The 17,685-nt window shown below is 41.1% G+C and overlaps 1 protein-coding gene across 3 annotated transcripts in view; it reads right to left on the bottom strand.

Moving 5' to 3' along the window:
• The window catches only part of gria3b (glutamate receptor, ionotropic, AMPA 3b), a 107,526-nt gene that overhangs the window by 35,030 nt on the left and 54,811 nt on the right, over positions 1-17,685 (bottom strand). For all 3 annotated transcript variants that reach the window (XR_007450058.1, XM_049585667.1, XM_049585668.1), the window contains exon 5: positions 1,333-1,386. Coding sequence is in view for 2 of the 3 variants with exons in the window: in XM_049585667.1 (XP_049441624.1) it covers positions 1,333-1,386 (54 nt within the window). In the remaining variant the exon portion in view is untranslated. The remainder of the gene's footprint in view (positions 1-1,332; positions 1,387-17,685) is intronic.

Genomic DNA, 17,685 nt, shown 5'->3' with positions numbered 1-17,685 from the left:
TTTTCCTTCACACTCTGCAGTGTAACATGAATTCACTCAGAGATAAACAACCTGCCAGCAGATACTTATAACTTTGTGTCAGATCATGTAGAAGACGAAATATGTTACTTGAACCAGCTGGTCTACTTTTATTCCGATTGCTTTTTCATGTTTAAAAACAAAAACAAAACATTTTCTAATGCATTTCAAAAACCTCTGCTGCTCCAGCTGCCTTTAAATTTCCCTTCTCCACCCTAGAGCTATGACATGGAGTTATTTCTTTTTATGGTCAAATTGCTGTTTTTTAAGCGCAGCATTGTGTCATGGCGTGCAAGGACATGTGTTTGACTGCTGCATAATCACATCTTCTAAAGTCGGGGAAAACAGCAGCAGGGGGATCGGCAAGTGAGAGCGGGGCCGGCCTCTACTTTCAAACTCTCATGCTAATATCAAGGCTAAATGAACATTTCCCTCCCCAGAGCAGGAGGGAAAAGATGGCTGCCCTCCAAAGATGGTTAAAAAGGTTAAATGCTGTTTATTTATTGCTGAGGACATTAATCTATACTTGTAAATATGAATATATTCATTTAGGTGAATATGCAATGTAGTGTGACTGCCAGATTGTGATTGATTGGGCACGAGCAATAAACATGACAAACTCTATATATACAAGAGAAGAAGCTGAATATATAATGCAGGGTTCCTACTGCTTAAGGCAAGTTAGATTTAAGACTTTTAAGACTTTTTAAAGCCACTCGAATTGAAATTTAAGACCTTAACCAAAACTAAAGGGGAAAAAACCATCAATTATTTAGGGATAGGGAGAATTTTGGTCAAATGTAACGTTAAACATGGCTTTTTTGGTCAAGTCAATCTACTTCAAATGCTTTATCTGTTTGGTTTGCCTTTAAAAAACTCTTAATTGGGTTTCTCTATCTTCATCTGCGTGATGTTTATGTATGCAAGAGGCATTCTGTAAATTATCTAAAAAAATAGGCTAGATATTAGCAATTATTTTGAGATTTGAGACACCACGTCAGTAAAAAAAGATTCATATTATCCTACTTCCCATGTCTTAGCATCTTAAAGACTTTTAAAAGATTGATTTAAGACATTATGAAACCAATTAAGACCTTATTTTTGGATTAATGCATTCAGTGCCTTTGAAGGCTTTTTAAAGATCCGCAGGAACCCTGTATGTATGAAGTCTGTGTTTTTCTGATTTCATACAAAAGCCTGTAATCCACTTATTGTGCATGCACATTTGCGCTCATGGCTGAGACTAAGTCCCACCACATGCAGCAAAAAGCAGGTCCCAGTCCCTCCCAGGGGAGCAGCTTGGTTATTACTCACAAGATTGGCCAGAATGTAGTGGTAACCACGGCTGTTCTTCCCCAGGGTCACAACCTGTGGGAGAAAAACATCGATACAGTAAACCACCCATGAGAAGAGGGCTAAGAGCCACGGCTTGAATAAGTGGCTCCGACAATCTCTGTAAATGCGGCGACGTCCTGCGAGCACGCGGGATGCCACTGGAGTTGAAACAAAAGCGAAGTCGGGCGCGGAATAACAAGAGGGAGAGGGAACGGTTGGAGGAAGTCTTCATTAAGGAGGAGCCGATAATGAGAGAGGAACAGGAACAATGTGGAACACCCTTAAATATTCTGCTCACTTTGAAGTCATTCACGGCGCAGAGATACGAGTCCTCAGCAACTGTTGGACAGAAGGTAGAAATAGGGAGAAAAAAACATTTCAAAGGAATTTACAGTGAGAGTAAGATGTAGATCTCGCTCCGCTTTGAAAATATCACACCTTCGGAGCACAACAGCATGTTTCAACCCACGCAGCCTGTCTGAAAATAGTAAGTGGTGTTCTAAGCCATTCCATCACTGTAGAACCAACCATATGCTGCCTTTTATTCGAGATTTTCTTCTTCCTTTTTGTACTTGGCCCACAGATAAATCAAATAGTGAGAGTCTAAATTGTCCTGGCTTTTTTTGCGCATTACATGCTGGACAGGGTTTTCAACTCGGCCTCGTGAGGGTCTCTTATTTATGAGTTTGCAGTCTGCTGTGGATGGACTTCTGAGTGGCTGCCATGCAGAAACCCGTCAACCGTGTCTCGGTTTTCATCTGCGTTCTACAAACACAGCAACACAAGTTTACAGCAAAATCAGCATGTTTGCACATGTTCTGGCTCTGGCTCTGTCACAAAAACAAACCATCAGTTTATCATCTGTTTGCCTGTGTGTGCGTGTTAGGCCAGGGACGTTGGATATTTGTTACTGTGGATCATTTACGACGTTCCCACTGAGCAGGAGAGAGCGATAAAAAGCAAGCGTGTATCTTCACATCTGAGGCTGCACAAAAGTCTTTGAAGGACGTTTTCAGTTTCCCCCATTTCAACTACAATTACAGCTTTTAATTTGGCTACGGTGAACCGAAACTGACCTGGGTGCACAGTAGTACCGAACAAGAGCACCCTCTAAACAACTTCTCTTCCTCTTTTGTGGAAATCTGAAGGTTGTCCACAAAGGAGGAAGGGAAGTCGGTGGTGTTTTTCACAAAGAATGGCGCACGAGGGAGCACAAACACACAAAGCCTTTCACTCACGTTATCAAACTGCTCGGGTGGGTCAGCTTTCTATGACAGCCTCCCCATCATTAGGGCTTTAAAACTCCACCACAGCAGGACGTCAGACAGAGGGGAACAAACCAAGAAAGTGAAATGGAAACAAAAAGGAAATAAGCTGATTATAATGCAGAAATAGCAGGAGTTGGCTTTTAGAATCCATCAATCAGCGTCTAATGAGAAGATGACAGACAGCTCCATGAAAAGAAATCTCTGCGACACTTCCACTGCGGTGATATCAGAGCTAGACGGATCACACTGTAATTGTTCACAAATCTAACTTGCAGACTTACAGCCCTGCTGTATTTTCTTGGACAAACCCGCCGCTCCGCAGTCATTCACCGTGTGCTAACCTTGACTCAGGCCGTAAGCCTCCTCACACCTGCCCCGGAGCTGGGCAGAGAAAGGCCTCACCCCCCACCTGCTGCCCGCAGCTCACAGCCAGCCTGGCAACAGCTACAAGCTGCAACCTTGGGATGAAGCACAGCGAGACACTGATGACACAGAGATACACAGAACCTCCGGCCGGATCACGCCAACCTCTCCCCCCAGCCCTCTTTAATTAGGCAGACGGCAAGACCTGACTCCAGTTGAGACGGACAGATTTCATTGTTACTTGTTGTGATGCACTGCTGATCGCCTCGTCCCTAAATCCCTCCGATCCTACAGATGGTGATAACTATCTTTTAATGGTGTTGATAAGATGCAGTTCTCCTGTATCTCCTTTTAAACCCAATATTATTTGAGCAATAACACACTATTACGGGAGACGATATTTACTCAGATAAGACATAAGAAAATAAATTCTATCTTATTTGTGTATAGTAATGAGCACAGTCAAAAGGGATGTTAAGGTAGAGACATCTGAAGGCAGAGTTTGGGGAAATATACTTGATTGCTTTCTTTTCAAGAGTGAGATGAGACGGCTGATAGATTATCTCTCGCGTCGAGCCCAGACCTGATTGTCTAATGCAGTGTTTGGACTACCAGTGAAAAGCAACAAGCCATTTTCAATAGAAGCCGGTGACATGACGAGACGAGCATGAGGCACGACCAATCAAGTCTGATCTGGCCTCAACGTTTTTTCACCGCTCCAGTGATGCAATGAGGTGAATCATATGTTTGTAGCCTGTAGTTTGTCACGGTGAGTCTAATCATCCTAACTACTTCAAGGAGCACTTGAGCAACACTTCAACGGTGGCAGCTGGTTCTGTTCATAGTTCACAAATACAACTACCAGCGACTAGAGCTCTCAAACTAACATGTGGCGTCGTGTTTGTTTAATCTGCTCACAAACAGAAAAGTCAATATAAAGGCTCATATTCCCCTTATGCTGCATTTACATGGAATCGGGCAGATGGACAGCACCTTCTGGACAGCACGGGAAACAGTCCGACAGAATGGCAGCATGATGAACCAAAACATGCATGAGGATATGCTGTGATAGTGGTGTTGTATTGTTCAGAAAGAATGGAATAAAATATACTGAATGAAAGAATTTCTGTTTATTATTTTATGCATTTCCCTAGTAATGTCCAGGAATTGTCGGAATCGCCCGTGTTTTGCGTCTCTGCTCTGACAGCCTCGCCTAATTTTACCATGCTGCTCTCATCCACTAATATGATTCTGCTTTCTACCGTTTCTCTGACTCCATGTGAACGCAGCAGTAGTGGAAGGAAAAGATGGCTGCCCTCCAATGGTGGTTTAAAAAAGGTTAAATATTATTTATTTGTCTCGGACATTCATTAAAGTAACTTATCTTTCTGGAAATTTTACACTTTTCTTTGTTTAGGTTAAAATGCTATTAATAAGCTGATGGCACGCTAAAATCTAAATGAATTCCACTAGAGATAAAAACTCACAACTGAACCATTCTCATATGGTTCTAAGAAAACTCAGACCAATTGGCCGAGCGTCCTGTCTGTCTTCCCCACTTCGAGATCTCCGACTGACGTAACTGTTCTCCATATTTTTAGTTTCTCTCTAATGTAACATAGGCTATAACATTATATATGACAACACATGACAACATACTAGTAATGTTACGCTACTATCTTACGTTAGCACTGTAACCTTATTCTAAAACTCATCACTGACTACGGTTGAGTTTTAAAACTCCGGGGTTGCGTTTGACTGTCTTGGTTGTAACGTTACACTCGCTCTCCTCTTCCGTGTATCTAACATTACCTTGCCAACGCCTATGTCTATCATAGATGTAATGAGGACGTAATGGAGGAGGGGGGAGTAGGCCTTTGGAGAGAGGTGGAGATGCAGGAGGAGGGGGATGGGACTTTGGAGGGAGGTGGGAGATGTGGATGTTCAAATTGTTTCTAAGTGCTGTGTGAAATGCAAGAAGGGTAAGAGTAGCTTTAATACTTCTAAATATATCAATTTACCTTAATATGCAATGCAGCCTGACTGCCAGATTGTGATTGATAAGACATGAGCAACAAAGATGCCAGCCTACATGTAGCTGATGTCAGGATTTGATTAGCTTAGCTTAGCATCAAGACTGGAAGCAGGGCAAACTGCTAACCAAGCTAAAAAACAAACAAACAAACAAAACAATCCACTTATACTTACGACACAAACAGTAAATACATTACAGAGCTGCCTACAGTTCCTACAGTTTAAGCATCAAAGATAATTCTTGACCTTGAAAACTGTCTTTTAATGAAACAATTCCAACTCAAGGTCAGACATTTTCATCAGCTATCTTCATCAGCAGTTGCATGATTGGATTTTCCACATGGCCACTGTCACAAGATCAGTTATAATCTCAACTCAAGCTTGCACCCCACCACAGATCTGCAATTAACTTTCACCTTTCATCAACTGCAGCCACATTCTTTCCTTAATCAGGTGTTTCAGTTGCCCAACATTTATTAACTTTATGACCCTAATTTCCAGAACCTTAACCTTAACCATATCCATACACGGATATTACAAAAAGCTAAAATGTTTAAGATTAACATATGAATGTACCACCGGTTTTGGAGAATATCTTTTTTTCTAAGTTGTTGGCCATACGGTTGTAACTCTAGAGAGCGTCTCTCAATATAATTGGATTTTACACGTTTTGGCAGATGGCTGTGATACTAATAAAACTGAACTTCTACATCTACCAAATGCATGAGTTGGATGACTTTATATTTCAAGACACCTTGGACTTTCATTGCCCTCTATTTTGTGCCTCCCATTCTCCTTACATTGATTTCTGTTGCTGTTAATCACCTTTAGAGCACATACATACAAACACAAGTCTACTAACCAATTACTCTGTTTCTCAGTGACACTGACGAGGAGGAATGTGTTTAGTGTGCTACCCCTTCAATAATGCCATTCTTCTTTTTCTTATACAGTGTACCCTGTTGCACATCGATCCAGTAGCTGGCTCCACCACCTTTTGTTCTGCTGCAGAGGGAGTTTTCTTTAAAGCCTGATGGGGACAGACAACCAGGATGACCTTGACTTCACCCTCATCCAGAGTCGGCGTGCCTCCGCCTCGCCAGACTGAGAGCCCTAAATGTAAAACTACAGCTACACATTCTCAATAAACACCAGATCGCTTTCATCCAAGTCTGACCTTTCCACTGCGGAGTTTGCCACAACACAGGAAGAAGCAGACTGAAAATGATAGGTTCCCCAGAGTTTGTAAATATCATACCATTCAGTGAGGCATAAAAAAAGGCCAGCAAATAATGATGCAATTACTTTTAGCCACTTCCTGAAATATGAAAACTCAAAGACCAGACTCCAACCCAAACTGGTACCATATACCACTGGACTGTGTATAAATAATTGATTATTTGGGCACTTAACAAATTAGTTTCTCTAAAACATCAATAAAAACCTTCACATTTTTTAAAACCTGAGGTGATGTGTTAAAAAGCTTGTTTTGTCCAACCAACACCTCAAACATATAAAAGCTACCATGATATAAAACAGGTTTCACATCGGAGAAGCTGAACAAAGCACTTGTCTTTGATAAATGACCCATTTAATCAATTATCAAATTGGTTGATGATAATTTCATGCTGATTGAATATTCCATTAGTTAGATAATCACTAATTGGAATGATATAACGATAAAGATAATCAGTGTTTAAGCCATGATTGTCTGAGCGGGGATCATAGGCCCAGTAGTACGATAGGAGGGGGTCATTGCTCCATCCATGGGGGACAATAAACAAAGAATTCTACAAAGAAGTGATTTTAATCATTATGTTAGTTTAATAACTATTTTATTTTCTAATTACTAAAGTGATGAGGTTTTTTTGTAGGAAATTGTAAAAATCATATGGATGAAAAACATGGTGGCCAGTTACGGCTCTATTGCTCACTTTTAGTGACAATGGCTGCATTATGATACCATCCTTTACTTTTTCATTATTCCAATTATTACATTCAAAAGCGGACATATTAGTGGTGACTGCTATGTCTGCTCATGGTCATAATGACAAACTTCTGCTTAGTCACATCTGACTGAAGATGTCATGTATCATCTAAAAAGACTGTCCTCCTCCAAAATACAACCACATAGGTTGTTTGTACAAGCAGCGTTAATACGGGTAGTGACCTACAGTGGCTGCAGTAATAATGAAGGGGACAAAGGAGGAAGTCAGGTGCTGTAGTATGAAGAGTGACAAAGTCTGGGTAAGATGGTGGTTGGAGTGGGTGGTGGATGGTTTAAAAAACACAGGACTTTCACGCAGGAGACCTCTGTTCATGTCCAGAGTGAGACCAAAAATCAGCGCTAAGTTCTTTTAATTGTGCAATGTAGTATGTTTGTGGCATACTGCCCGTTATGCTGCTTTAGTAACAAATGTACTTATTTTAATCCAAAACCCAATCTTTTTTCTAAACCTAACCAAGTACTTTTGGTGCAACTGTGACCATTTCACAACATTAACCACGTGTTAACGGTCCTTTATGACCTATTCTGTCATATAGGTATAAAACTGCCGGGATGCTATTTTCTAAAACGTTCATGTTGGTCATATTAGTCAACCCAGTCTCAACTCCAGCTCCCAACTCATCAAATATCAAAGCTTGGTCAGTGGCCTTTGGCATCAAGATACTGACACACCTAGGTACCCTTTGGTGGTGGTATACGATGCACCGGGAGGTAGCATTTTTTGATGCTCTGAGCAATTGCTGCAGTATAAAGAACAAGAAAGTCAAAACAGGGCGGGTGGGAGTGGAGGGGGATGGGTCAAACACACTCTGGATTTTCACTCGGGGACCTCTGTTTGTGTCCTGTGTGAAACCAAAAGTCTATCAACTTGTTTTAGAAACAACATAGTGTGCTAGTATGTGTAGCATAATACACTAGTGATGTATGTATCCTGAGGTACAGGTTACATGATGTTACATTATGTTAGTAACGGATATTTTAAGATAATCTATGACATTTTTTAAAAATGTAATTGCATGCTTTAGTTGTCTAAACTTTAAGTAAAACCTAAAGACGTTACAAGTTTATTTCGAAAAAATACTGCATGCATTTACCTAGCAGTAACTGTACATTACTGTAAAAATGGAAGTTTATTTTGAAAAGACACAATGCATGTACTAAGCGTGAATTACTATGACATCCCTGAGCACCCAAAACTGTTACTGAAGGGGTACCAGAGTGTCATAGTTTGACATGTAAGGCCACTGACCAATTTAGGAGTACGAATTTGCTGTATAAGAGGATAGAAACAGACGACTTGTGTTGTTGTAGGGGTTGGAGGACTTTCTTCACTAAATGATTCCTGTTGCAACTCTTGGTCTACCCTTTGGCTCATGAGCTAACAATACAATCTGACAGGACAAGCCACCGCTCATTCCAGATGTTCTGGTTAACGTACTTAAAACATTAATATGATGTTCCTTAGTATAACTGAGGGATTCCATAGTATTCAGTATTTATTATCCCCTAGTGTCAGCTGTGAGTCAGCACCGTCAGTGACTGCAGTCCTGCTACATCATACAGAGTGGGACAATGACCAGTATGGTTTATGCTAGCCCAACCATCTTGGGTCAAGTGGAACCCACTAAACAAATGTTGGTACAGCTTAAAAAATGTAAAAGCCTGCCTAAAGCATTGATCGTGCCCTTGCAGGGTCAAGGTTGTTGTGACAAGACATTTTATGTTTCTGGCTTAAAGCCTGAGTAACATTTAAAATTCTGTTTGCATTATTAATCAGAGTGTTAATAACAAGCTGCATGAACTGTTCCATATAATTTAGTGGCTGCAGAGATACCAAAGTGCTCCACTTCACACAGGATGGGGCAGAGGGGTGAATTCGAGCTATATGCTTTGATACAAAAGGACTTTCCTCTTCTTAAGTCTCCGTTTCTGCTTCAAGGCTCTTGGTAGAAGTGCTCTTGGTGGAGCAGTCTCTCATTAGCAGCCGGCAGTGGCTGAGGCTGAGATGCTTTTCTTGGCAGTGGCGATATATATGCCCCCGAAGATAGCAGGGGCATATAGTGTTGGCCTTCCCCCAAATGCAGAACATTTCACTAACACCTGACTCATATTCAGGTGATTATGCCTATCATTGCTCTGAGACACCAGAACAATGTGAGACTTGATACCCTGGGAGGAAGAAGCTGCAGCTGGGACGCCCCTCATGTTTGTGAGGCAATACTTGGCTCGGTAACAACGAGATGTCCTACTCCGTTTTCACTGAAAGCGATCGGGGTAATTTAGCTTGATTGATAAAGGGAAAAAAAAAAGTTTCTGGTTTACAGAGTGTATTATAATAAGACTGTACTTCTGATATGGTTATGACTACATGTGCAAATTCAAGTCGCCGCACACCGGGTCTCATCCTCTCATTCAATTGTGGAGTCAGCAGGTCACATTCTGTTTAATGATAACACTTTAATCCCATTTAATTCTATAATCGCAGTTAGTAAATGGCCTTCAACAGCCAAGGTTGGTGCCAGGGATTTAAAAAGCTCCACGTATCCCCGGCTTTACATCGAGCAGGAGGTGTATGGCTATATTTCTGTCAGCCCCTCCTCTCTGTAGCCCTGGGGACATTAAGCTGATGTTGAGATCAGGAGCACATTTCATATCAGTAGAGACATTAGCTCACTTCCCAGCCTCTCGATCTTTGAGAACAAATTGAGAGACATGCCAGGAAGTGTTACCAGAAAACAGACTCAAAGTAATCAAGGAGGTATGAATGCCTGAGAGGGTTTTATGTGGCAAATTTTGTCTTGTAACTTTGGCAAAGAGTGCCAGAGTACATTTATTCAGATTTTATTTCACTTTGTGGTACCTCCAGTTACATCTGTGTCTGCCAATATGTTACATGAGCAGACAAATGTCCCCCCCCGTGCTTTACAGAACGCTGATATTGCTGCCTTTTTCTCACCGTGTCATCCACAACACTTGATTGAGCATCATCTTTTATTGCTGACATTTTTCTATCAGCTGTTGGCAATCTATCGTCCTATTCTCTCCCTCTCCCACGACTTCTTATCTCCCGTGGTCAGATTTCTTTCCCTATTCTCGAATCTGAGATACACAAAGATTTCACATTCTAAAACACATCCAAATATGGATTTTTCTCTCAGTTCTTCATTCAAGAGCAGATACAGGGATGTGGAGGACCTCCAACTCTCCATGGGGAGGCAATATGGCCACCCTTCATGCCTCTACAGGCAGCAGAATGTTGTCCTAACAAATCCCCAGATGTACCTCTCTGTGAATCCTTTTCACTTCTTATTGTTGTGTTTTTTTCTTCCTGCATGAAAATGCAGCTTTGCGGCTGGCAGAGCGCTCACTGCCTGCCTGTCTTTGAACAGCTTGCGTGCCCTGGGCCTGTCCCAGACGCCGTTCTTTTTTTTTTTTTTTTCTTTTTCCCGCCTGCCTCTCTTTACACTAGTGATGAGCAGGTTGTTGCCTCTGAGCAGACTCCAGCACAGAAATCCCAGGAGGGACGAGGGCCAGGAAGGAGCATAAAGGCAGATATGATTCTGAATGTGCGATCTTATAGATGGATCAGATTAAACATGAGCATATGGAACAGTCAAACACACACGGGCACTCAAGGGACTGGCATACACATATTCACTCTGAAAAATCATCATTACGACTACTCATAATACAAAGATGATTATCTTATATAGTCAATCATAGTTCTTGTTTATACTGCCCCTCTTTAATGTCACCAGCATTTTTTTTTTCTCAGCATATAATATCATAAACCTAGATGGTTCAATGAAACACATTCGTTGGATATGATTCAGCGAGCAGAGCTGGCAGAGGCTCTCCCATTTTTGTCGTATGGGAAGAAATGCCATTGGGTTAATTTATCTGCAGTGCAGTGTATTGATGGAAAAGTCCTATGGGTGATAAATCCTGAGTGGTTGTTACAGCATAAAATGATAATAGCTTGGGTGTAGCATTCTCCTCAGCATCCCAAAACAAATTTGTTGGGAGACTCGCACTGCTCTTATGCGAGCAAACAAAACTGAGCCTGATGCAGCAGTATGCAAATGCTGTCCTTACCGTGTTGCTACATCATGTCAAGTGATGAATGAAGCTAATAAAAGTGACATTCAGCTGAGTGTGCTCACGACTGGAGGAGGTACAACCAGTGTTTTTGTGTGTGTATGATGAGCCCTTGTCTACTAAAAGTCAAGATGAATTAAAAAATGCCTTTCAGTTCAGACAGTTTGTGCACCCATTTGACAATAAATGCGAAAAAATAATTACAAATAATCGGTTTCTTCATATTGTTATATCAAAATCTAATCATGTTTCCTCTCTGTTAAACAAAATACAATGTGCTCACATAGTACCAACCAATTTCAAAAAACAATATAACAACATTCACCCGTCAATCAATCTGAAACCTTTAGCTGCGCAGAGCTAGTTAGCTAGCTAGCAACAGCAAGGTACATCAACGTGTATTTGTTTGCCCAAAATACTGTGCTTACAGGCCACCTTGCTAGAATGTATTCCCTTGAGGAGCGAGGTATCTGTGACAGCTTCGGAATCTGTGCAAGGTGTTTTACAGTGGACTGCTTTAACTAACGTTACATGGAGCATATGACGGACACTGCTATCCTGGCTGCTAACACAAGCGGGGCCTCGCTGTTATGGCACGCCCACTTCTTCAATGATCAAACCTTTTAATTTTAATTTCCAAACAACGTTCATTAATTCATTCATCCCTCAGCTGTCATTGTCCTGATCTAACACTGAGGAAAGTGTGTGTGGAGCCAGCAAAAGTGAAAGTGAAAGCCAAGCCCAGCTTTGTGTGTTTTGCCTTGCTGTATATTTTGGAGGGAGGGGGTCAGCACTTTGTTTGTTTTGTAGCTTCTTTTTGGATGTGTGCTGCTTATTGTCTGGCAACTGGTCACTACACTTTAATAAAGTCCCGACCTCACCTGCAAGCTGTGCCCAGGAACATCTCGAACACAGTAAAACAAGACGAAAATAAGAACATACAGACAGAGGGGAGAGTCTCCTCAGAAATATAAACTGCCACACACTTCTAGTGGATCATAAGTGATGATTGAGAGTGATTACTTATGTGCACGTCTTTAAGTTGTTTTTTAAGGAAAATTCTATTAAGTATATTTTTAAAGTAATCATTTATACATGGTTTTAACACTCAAAAAATAATCTGCTTTATCAGGACTGTGTAGGTGTGGTTTGATCACATTTGATTGACAGATCAGGCAAGACCTCATCAGATTTGGATTCAAATGTCGCTCAGCTCTGATTGGTGCATGAAAATACCTGACTTCATCTGTTCCCAGACGAGCCCAATCCACTTCAAAGCAGACAAAAACTCACAAATACAGACCTCTCACTTGTAAAAGAGCCAAAACTGTTACCAACATTGGCAGGGAGTGTGATTATGTAAGGCGCCATCACTCACAATAAGAAGCTGATTGAGAAAATACACTTTGAGGGCCTTTAAATGAGGAGGATTTGCTGCATATCTGTGTTTAATGCCATTCTAAAATGAGTATCTTTGGGTTTGGGACTGGAAACAATACCTGGGGCTCTTCAAACTTGTGACAGATATTTTGTTAATTTATGCCAAAAATAATTGGCAGAGAAATCATGAAAATAATTGTTGATTGAACCTCTAGTTGGAATACATCCAGTAAGAGAGGAAGTACTCAGATCTTTTACTTACATAAAAGTACTACTTTGTGGAAAAAAAAACAAAAAACAAAAAACAAAAACCAACTTCTATTTAATACTTTATAATAAAGAAAGTTGGCAGAACAGACCTAAAGTCTTACAATTACCTGCATTAAAGCCACAGAAAAACAAAATCCGCCCTCTCTTCCTCTCCCTGTCTTTGCTCTTTGCCCCATCATGCTTGTTTGTGCTGCTCCTGGGTGCTAATCCACCAGTGAAGACATCACGTCATTCTTTTATTTTCCAACTGCAGCAGTGGACCACGTTTTTGGTGAGCCATGTTGGAGTCATCCTGAAAAGCTCCTACAAATACAGAGCTCATTTCTCCCAAGACCAGTTCAGTACATTTGCCCAAACAGCTACATCTTGAAGCTGGAGTCTGTCTTCCTGCATTTCAACCCCTTCCTCTCAAGACATCACATGTCCCTAATGTCCCAAACATGGATATTGATAATGTTGCTTACCATAAATGAAGTAAAGCTATACGTTATATGTAGCTGACATATGAAGGAGATGTCAATCGGAACTTGATCTGCCACGCCTACACAGTGTTGAAAAATGGTCTCAAGAGCAAATTAGCTGTTTTGGAACTAGGATTTTCTAATAATCATGAATATTTTTTTTAGTTCAATTTTTGTGGATGCTTATTCAGACACTGCACTTTGACTTAAAATATGCATTTTTTTACTATTTTAAGCCAACTTCCCTGTGGCTTTAAAAAGTAAGCAGCAGTTTAATGTCATAACTCATTGTGGTGGAGCTAAATGTAACTGCTTTATATAACTATATTTGATTTTTGTTTGTTTTATTGTTCATGTTTTAAATGTAATTTTTTTAATATACAAAAAAGACGTAGCTACAGTCACAGTCAATAACTGTTGGTGAGTAAGGGGGCTTTCACAACAGAGACCAGATCTGAGTATACTTAACTCCAAAGTCCACTTGAAAAGATGGTCTCGAGTATGGTTCATGTGTACTCCAGTACTGTACGCATCAACTGTACCAAAACAGGAGAGTGGACTGCTCATTCACCCAACCACAAGCAGTTTTAAAGTGATTATGATGCATTACATACTGAATACTGAGGCCTGAATACTGAAACAGATCCGCCTTTACTGCCGCTTTTGACCTGCAGTCAAAGCTCCTGGTGGGAATTGGAGAGCTACACGCCTGAAAGCAGCAGCTCCTCCTCCAACTAGGAGCAAGACTTGAGCTTTCTGTTCCGCCGGTCCCTGCTGATGATGGTCCCCAGGGAACCAGTGTTTGTCTTTTCGATACTGTAGTACAATAACAAAAATTGACGTAGATGATGACGCAAGTGTACTCAGGTGAAATAACATAACTAATGTGAAAGCCGAGTGGCGGGGGAATACAGAAGGGGGACGTTCACACTCAGGCATGGTACAAATTTATGCACCTCATATGAAACTGCCCTGAAAAGCAAACTGTACCCAAGTACAGCACTTGAGTAAATAAACTTTTACTGGATGTCCCTTTGAATATTTAGGAACATCACTGTAATGTTGAAGAACTCTAAGAGGGCAGTGAACTACTGTCGTAGAGCAACAAAGACCCAGCAGGACCAAGGCATTAGCAGCCACTGGATCAAACACGGTGCTAATGAAGAGCAGCACTAAGGGTTTTCTTTGTGCGGCAAATTGTGAAGCTCGACACTTGCCTATTCAAGATAGCTCCACACTCCATGAACTTCATTGCCTGGTATAAAGACATTCATTCTGTGGTGGGATTACTCCGACTGAAATCATAAAACTAAGCCACTGAGCTGATTCCCATTTCCCCCAGCAATCAGCTGGCTGAATCTGTCCTGCCTCATGATCCTCTCTCAACAGCAGTGACCTTGACGGATTGAGGCGACACGTCGACACTGCGACACACAGACACTGGCCTCGGCGCACAGGTTCTGTTCAAACTCTCACTCCTGTCCTCCAGAGATGAAACTCTATCTGTCTACAATCATTGGTTAATAGAACGACAGCAGCAGGCGGAAACAGCGGGTTTCCACAATAGCTGACAGTGGGTGCCATTTTTGGTGTGAATGCCCTCATGGGAGACAGTCCATTCCTGTTTCGACGTATAATGGTATGGCCCAATGGGGGGCGGTTGCAGAGTGAAGTCCAGCAGCTTCCCTGAATGCCTATGACTCATCCATATTGGCAGAGGTTGCCAGATTATTTCAATTAGCTCAAAAAAAAAATCCCACACTGAGGCTGTCACTGAACAAGGGGCAAAATTGAGCACACTGCTGCACTGCTGCTTTGAAGGTTAGCTGTTGTACAAGCCTTATTTCCCCTTCTGTGCTAACACAAAGTTCAGAAAGAAAGAATTCTGGAGGTAAAGGAAGGGAAAGAGCTCCCTCTAGAAGAAACAGAAATAATTTATTAGTGGGAGAAAAAGACAGAAACAGGAGAACATCAAACAGATTATTGCCCTGCATCCTTATTATTGTTTGCAAGAGAGGGAAAAAAGCAATTAAAGACGCAACCATTAATATGCCTCACACGTGATTTGAAATGAATATTCTAAGCTTTTCTTAAAAGCTGATGCATATTCTTAACACAAAAAGGAAATAGTCCCTGAATAGTAAAGGGAGGAAATTTGCAGCGCAAGAATTAAATTAGACACAGCAAATTAATACTAAAAGCCATTCTGCTTTAAACTATGACTCTGGGATCAAATTAGATTCATAAAAAACAAGTGAAACTAACACTCGTTGAGGGGATATTGTGAGGCAGAGAGAAGCCAATATCTAAATGAATGTTAACGAGCAGAATCCAATTCGGGAGCTGATTGCCTTATAAGCAGGCAGCAGCTAGCAGAGGAGTGTAGGGTGGAGCGGGGCAGCCGCACAGAAGAGATGCATGGCATAATAGCCACTCATCTATTCATGGTAATTGTGTTTCCCCTACTACAAGGACTGGTGGACCTTTCATTTCCTCCTCAGGCAATGGACGTGAGAGAGGAAAGGAGGGGTTCGGGGTGGTTAGAAGAGGATTAAAAAGGATGCATCATCCAGCGGTGTCTCCAAATGGCTGCTCACGTTTGGACCTCTCAACCTCAGGCTGTCGGGCAGCCTCAACACACACTGACTTTTAAACAAGCCGGGCCTCAAACTTAGCAACCAAATGACGCCAGACTGAGCTCCTCAAACAGATAGGAGTACTGCTGCGCCTCCCAATCAACCTAACACGCTGTTAAGCCTTAATGAGTTTTTACAAACTCAACAAAATGAGGTAGCAGCTACTTGTAAAAACTCAAACAAAACAAGCAGTCGTCCAAAAATGTGCAGAAGATTTTAGTGCATTCTTAAACACTGAATTATGGACTGAACGACTCCCCAAATTAAACAGCTACTCCAGCACTTCCATACAGTCAGGGGACCCACGTGAGAAAAACTTAAACATACATGGACTGCCACTTCGGGGAAAATGTATACGCAGAAGTGGGACAGAAGAGCCAGGGTGCAACATTAGCATTTATTTGGAGTCATGTTTCAGTCAGCCAGAGTTTAATTAGGCTTGGGTGGCATCTATTTTTTTCCTATATTCCTGACATTTCACCTTATACAGTATAAATATCTCAGCCGTACTCAGCTGGGAGATGTGTTTGAGCAGTGAGTTTGCTGAGTTCCACAAGCTCTCTTAGCTTTTTCATTCTAATAAATAAAGATAATAAACTTACAGAGACTAAGAAAGATATTATTCTTACACCTGTTATCCTTATTATGCAGAAAAATACCTCTGAAATCACGTTTTTCTCCTTAACTGAGCTAAGACTAGCTTAATTACCTTGTTAACTCAACGTAAAACACACTTCATTCAAATTCCACGGGCACAAAATAAAACTGGTTTGTCTCCCTATTATTCCAAAAATTACAACACCTGGTCTTGTCAAAAACAACCGTAATGGTTAGATTGTTAGATGTTAAAACATGCCCGCTCTACATGCTGTTTCTCTCTGTTGTCTCTCTCTGCAGTTGCTTTTTATTATTCCTGTAACGTTATCCCAACCACTCTCAGCCATCTCTCTCAGCTCAACTGCCTGTTCCACCATTAGAAACTGACCTCTTGCGGCCCCCGTTGTGCACTGTGATGTATTGCATCCATATAGCATCTCTGTATCACTTTAACTGACATAAAATAAAAGATTAACATCTGTACTTTGCGTCGACATACAGCCTACGTCGTCGCTTGACTTGCACCTTCCCAGAAATCTGTTTTTGTAAGCTGAAACCATTTCCCTCAGTGGAAACAAAGCTTTTATTTACTTTAAATTCACAGAAGCAATACATTGTGAAGACAATAAAGCCCCAAGAAAATAGCATTTTAAGTCTTGTGTGTGATTTATCCTGGCTTCATATGAGCTTCTCTGCTCCTTGCTCGGCTAATCTATACAAAGTAAAATGCCATAAGCTTGTGCTAGTAACGTTAGCATGTTATTTTTGTTAGCAAACATGGTTTGTATAAGACAGTTGTTTTGTCTGTGAATCTTTTGAGTTGTAATGAAGCCGAATTTTGTAACATTACCTTTGTTAAATGTTGCTGCTGTCCCTGGTTTTATATGAGAAGAGAAAAAGTCTGCTAGCCGCTAGGCTAATTTAAACAATATAAAATGCCATAGGCTTGTGCTAAAAACATTAGCATGCTGTATTTGTGGGGAAAATGTGTCCAGCAAAAGACAGGTGCTTTCTCTGTGAATGCTGTGAGTTATAGTGAAGTGGATTTGTGTGCTTGTGTTTGAAACTGTCGCTATTAAGCCATGTTTAATGTGTGTTTTGGGTGTGTTTTAATCAAATAACTTCACAGCACTTCACAGAAACCTCAACGCTAACTTTAGAGGTGCAACTGCAGAATGACACAGACACCACCGCACAAGTATGAATGCCATATGCTT

This window comes from Epinephelus fuscoguttatus, linkage group LG9 (genome assembly GCF_011397635.1).
Source record: "Epinephelus fuscoguttatus linkage group LG9, E.fuscoguttatus.final_Chr_v1".
NCBI lineage: Eukaryota > Metazoa > Chordata > Actinopteri > Perciformes > Serranidae > Epinephelus > Epinephelus fuscoguttatus.
The sequence above is the reverse complement of the archived record's forward strand: the minus strand, read 5'-3'. Positions and strand labels throughout refer to the sequence as shown.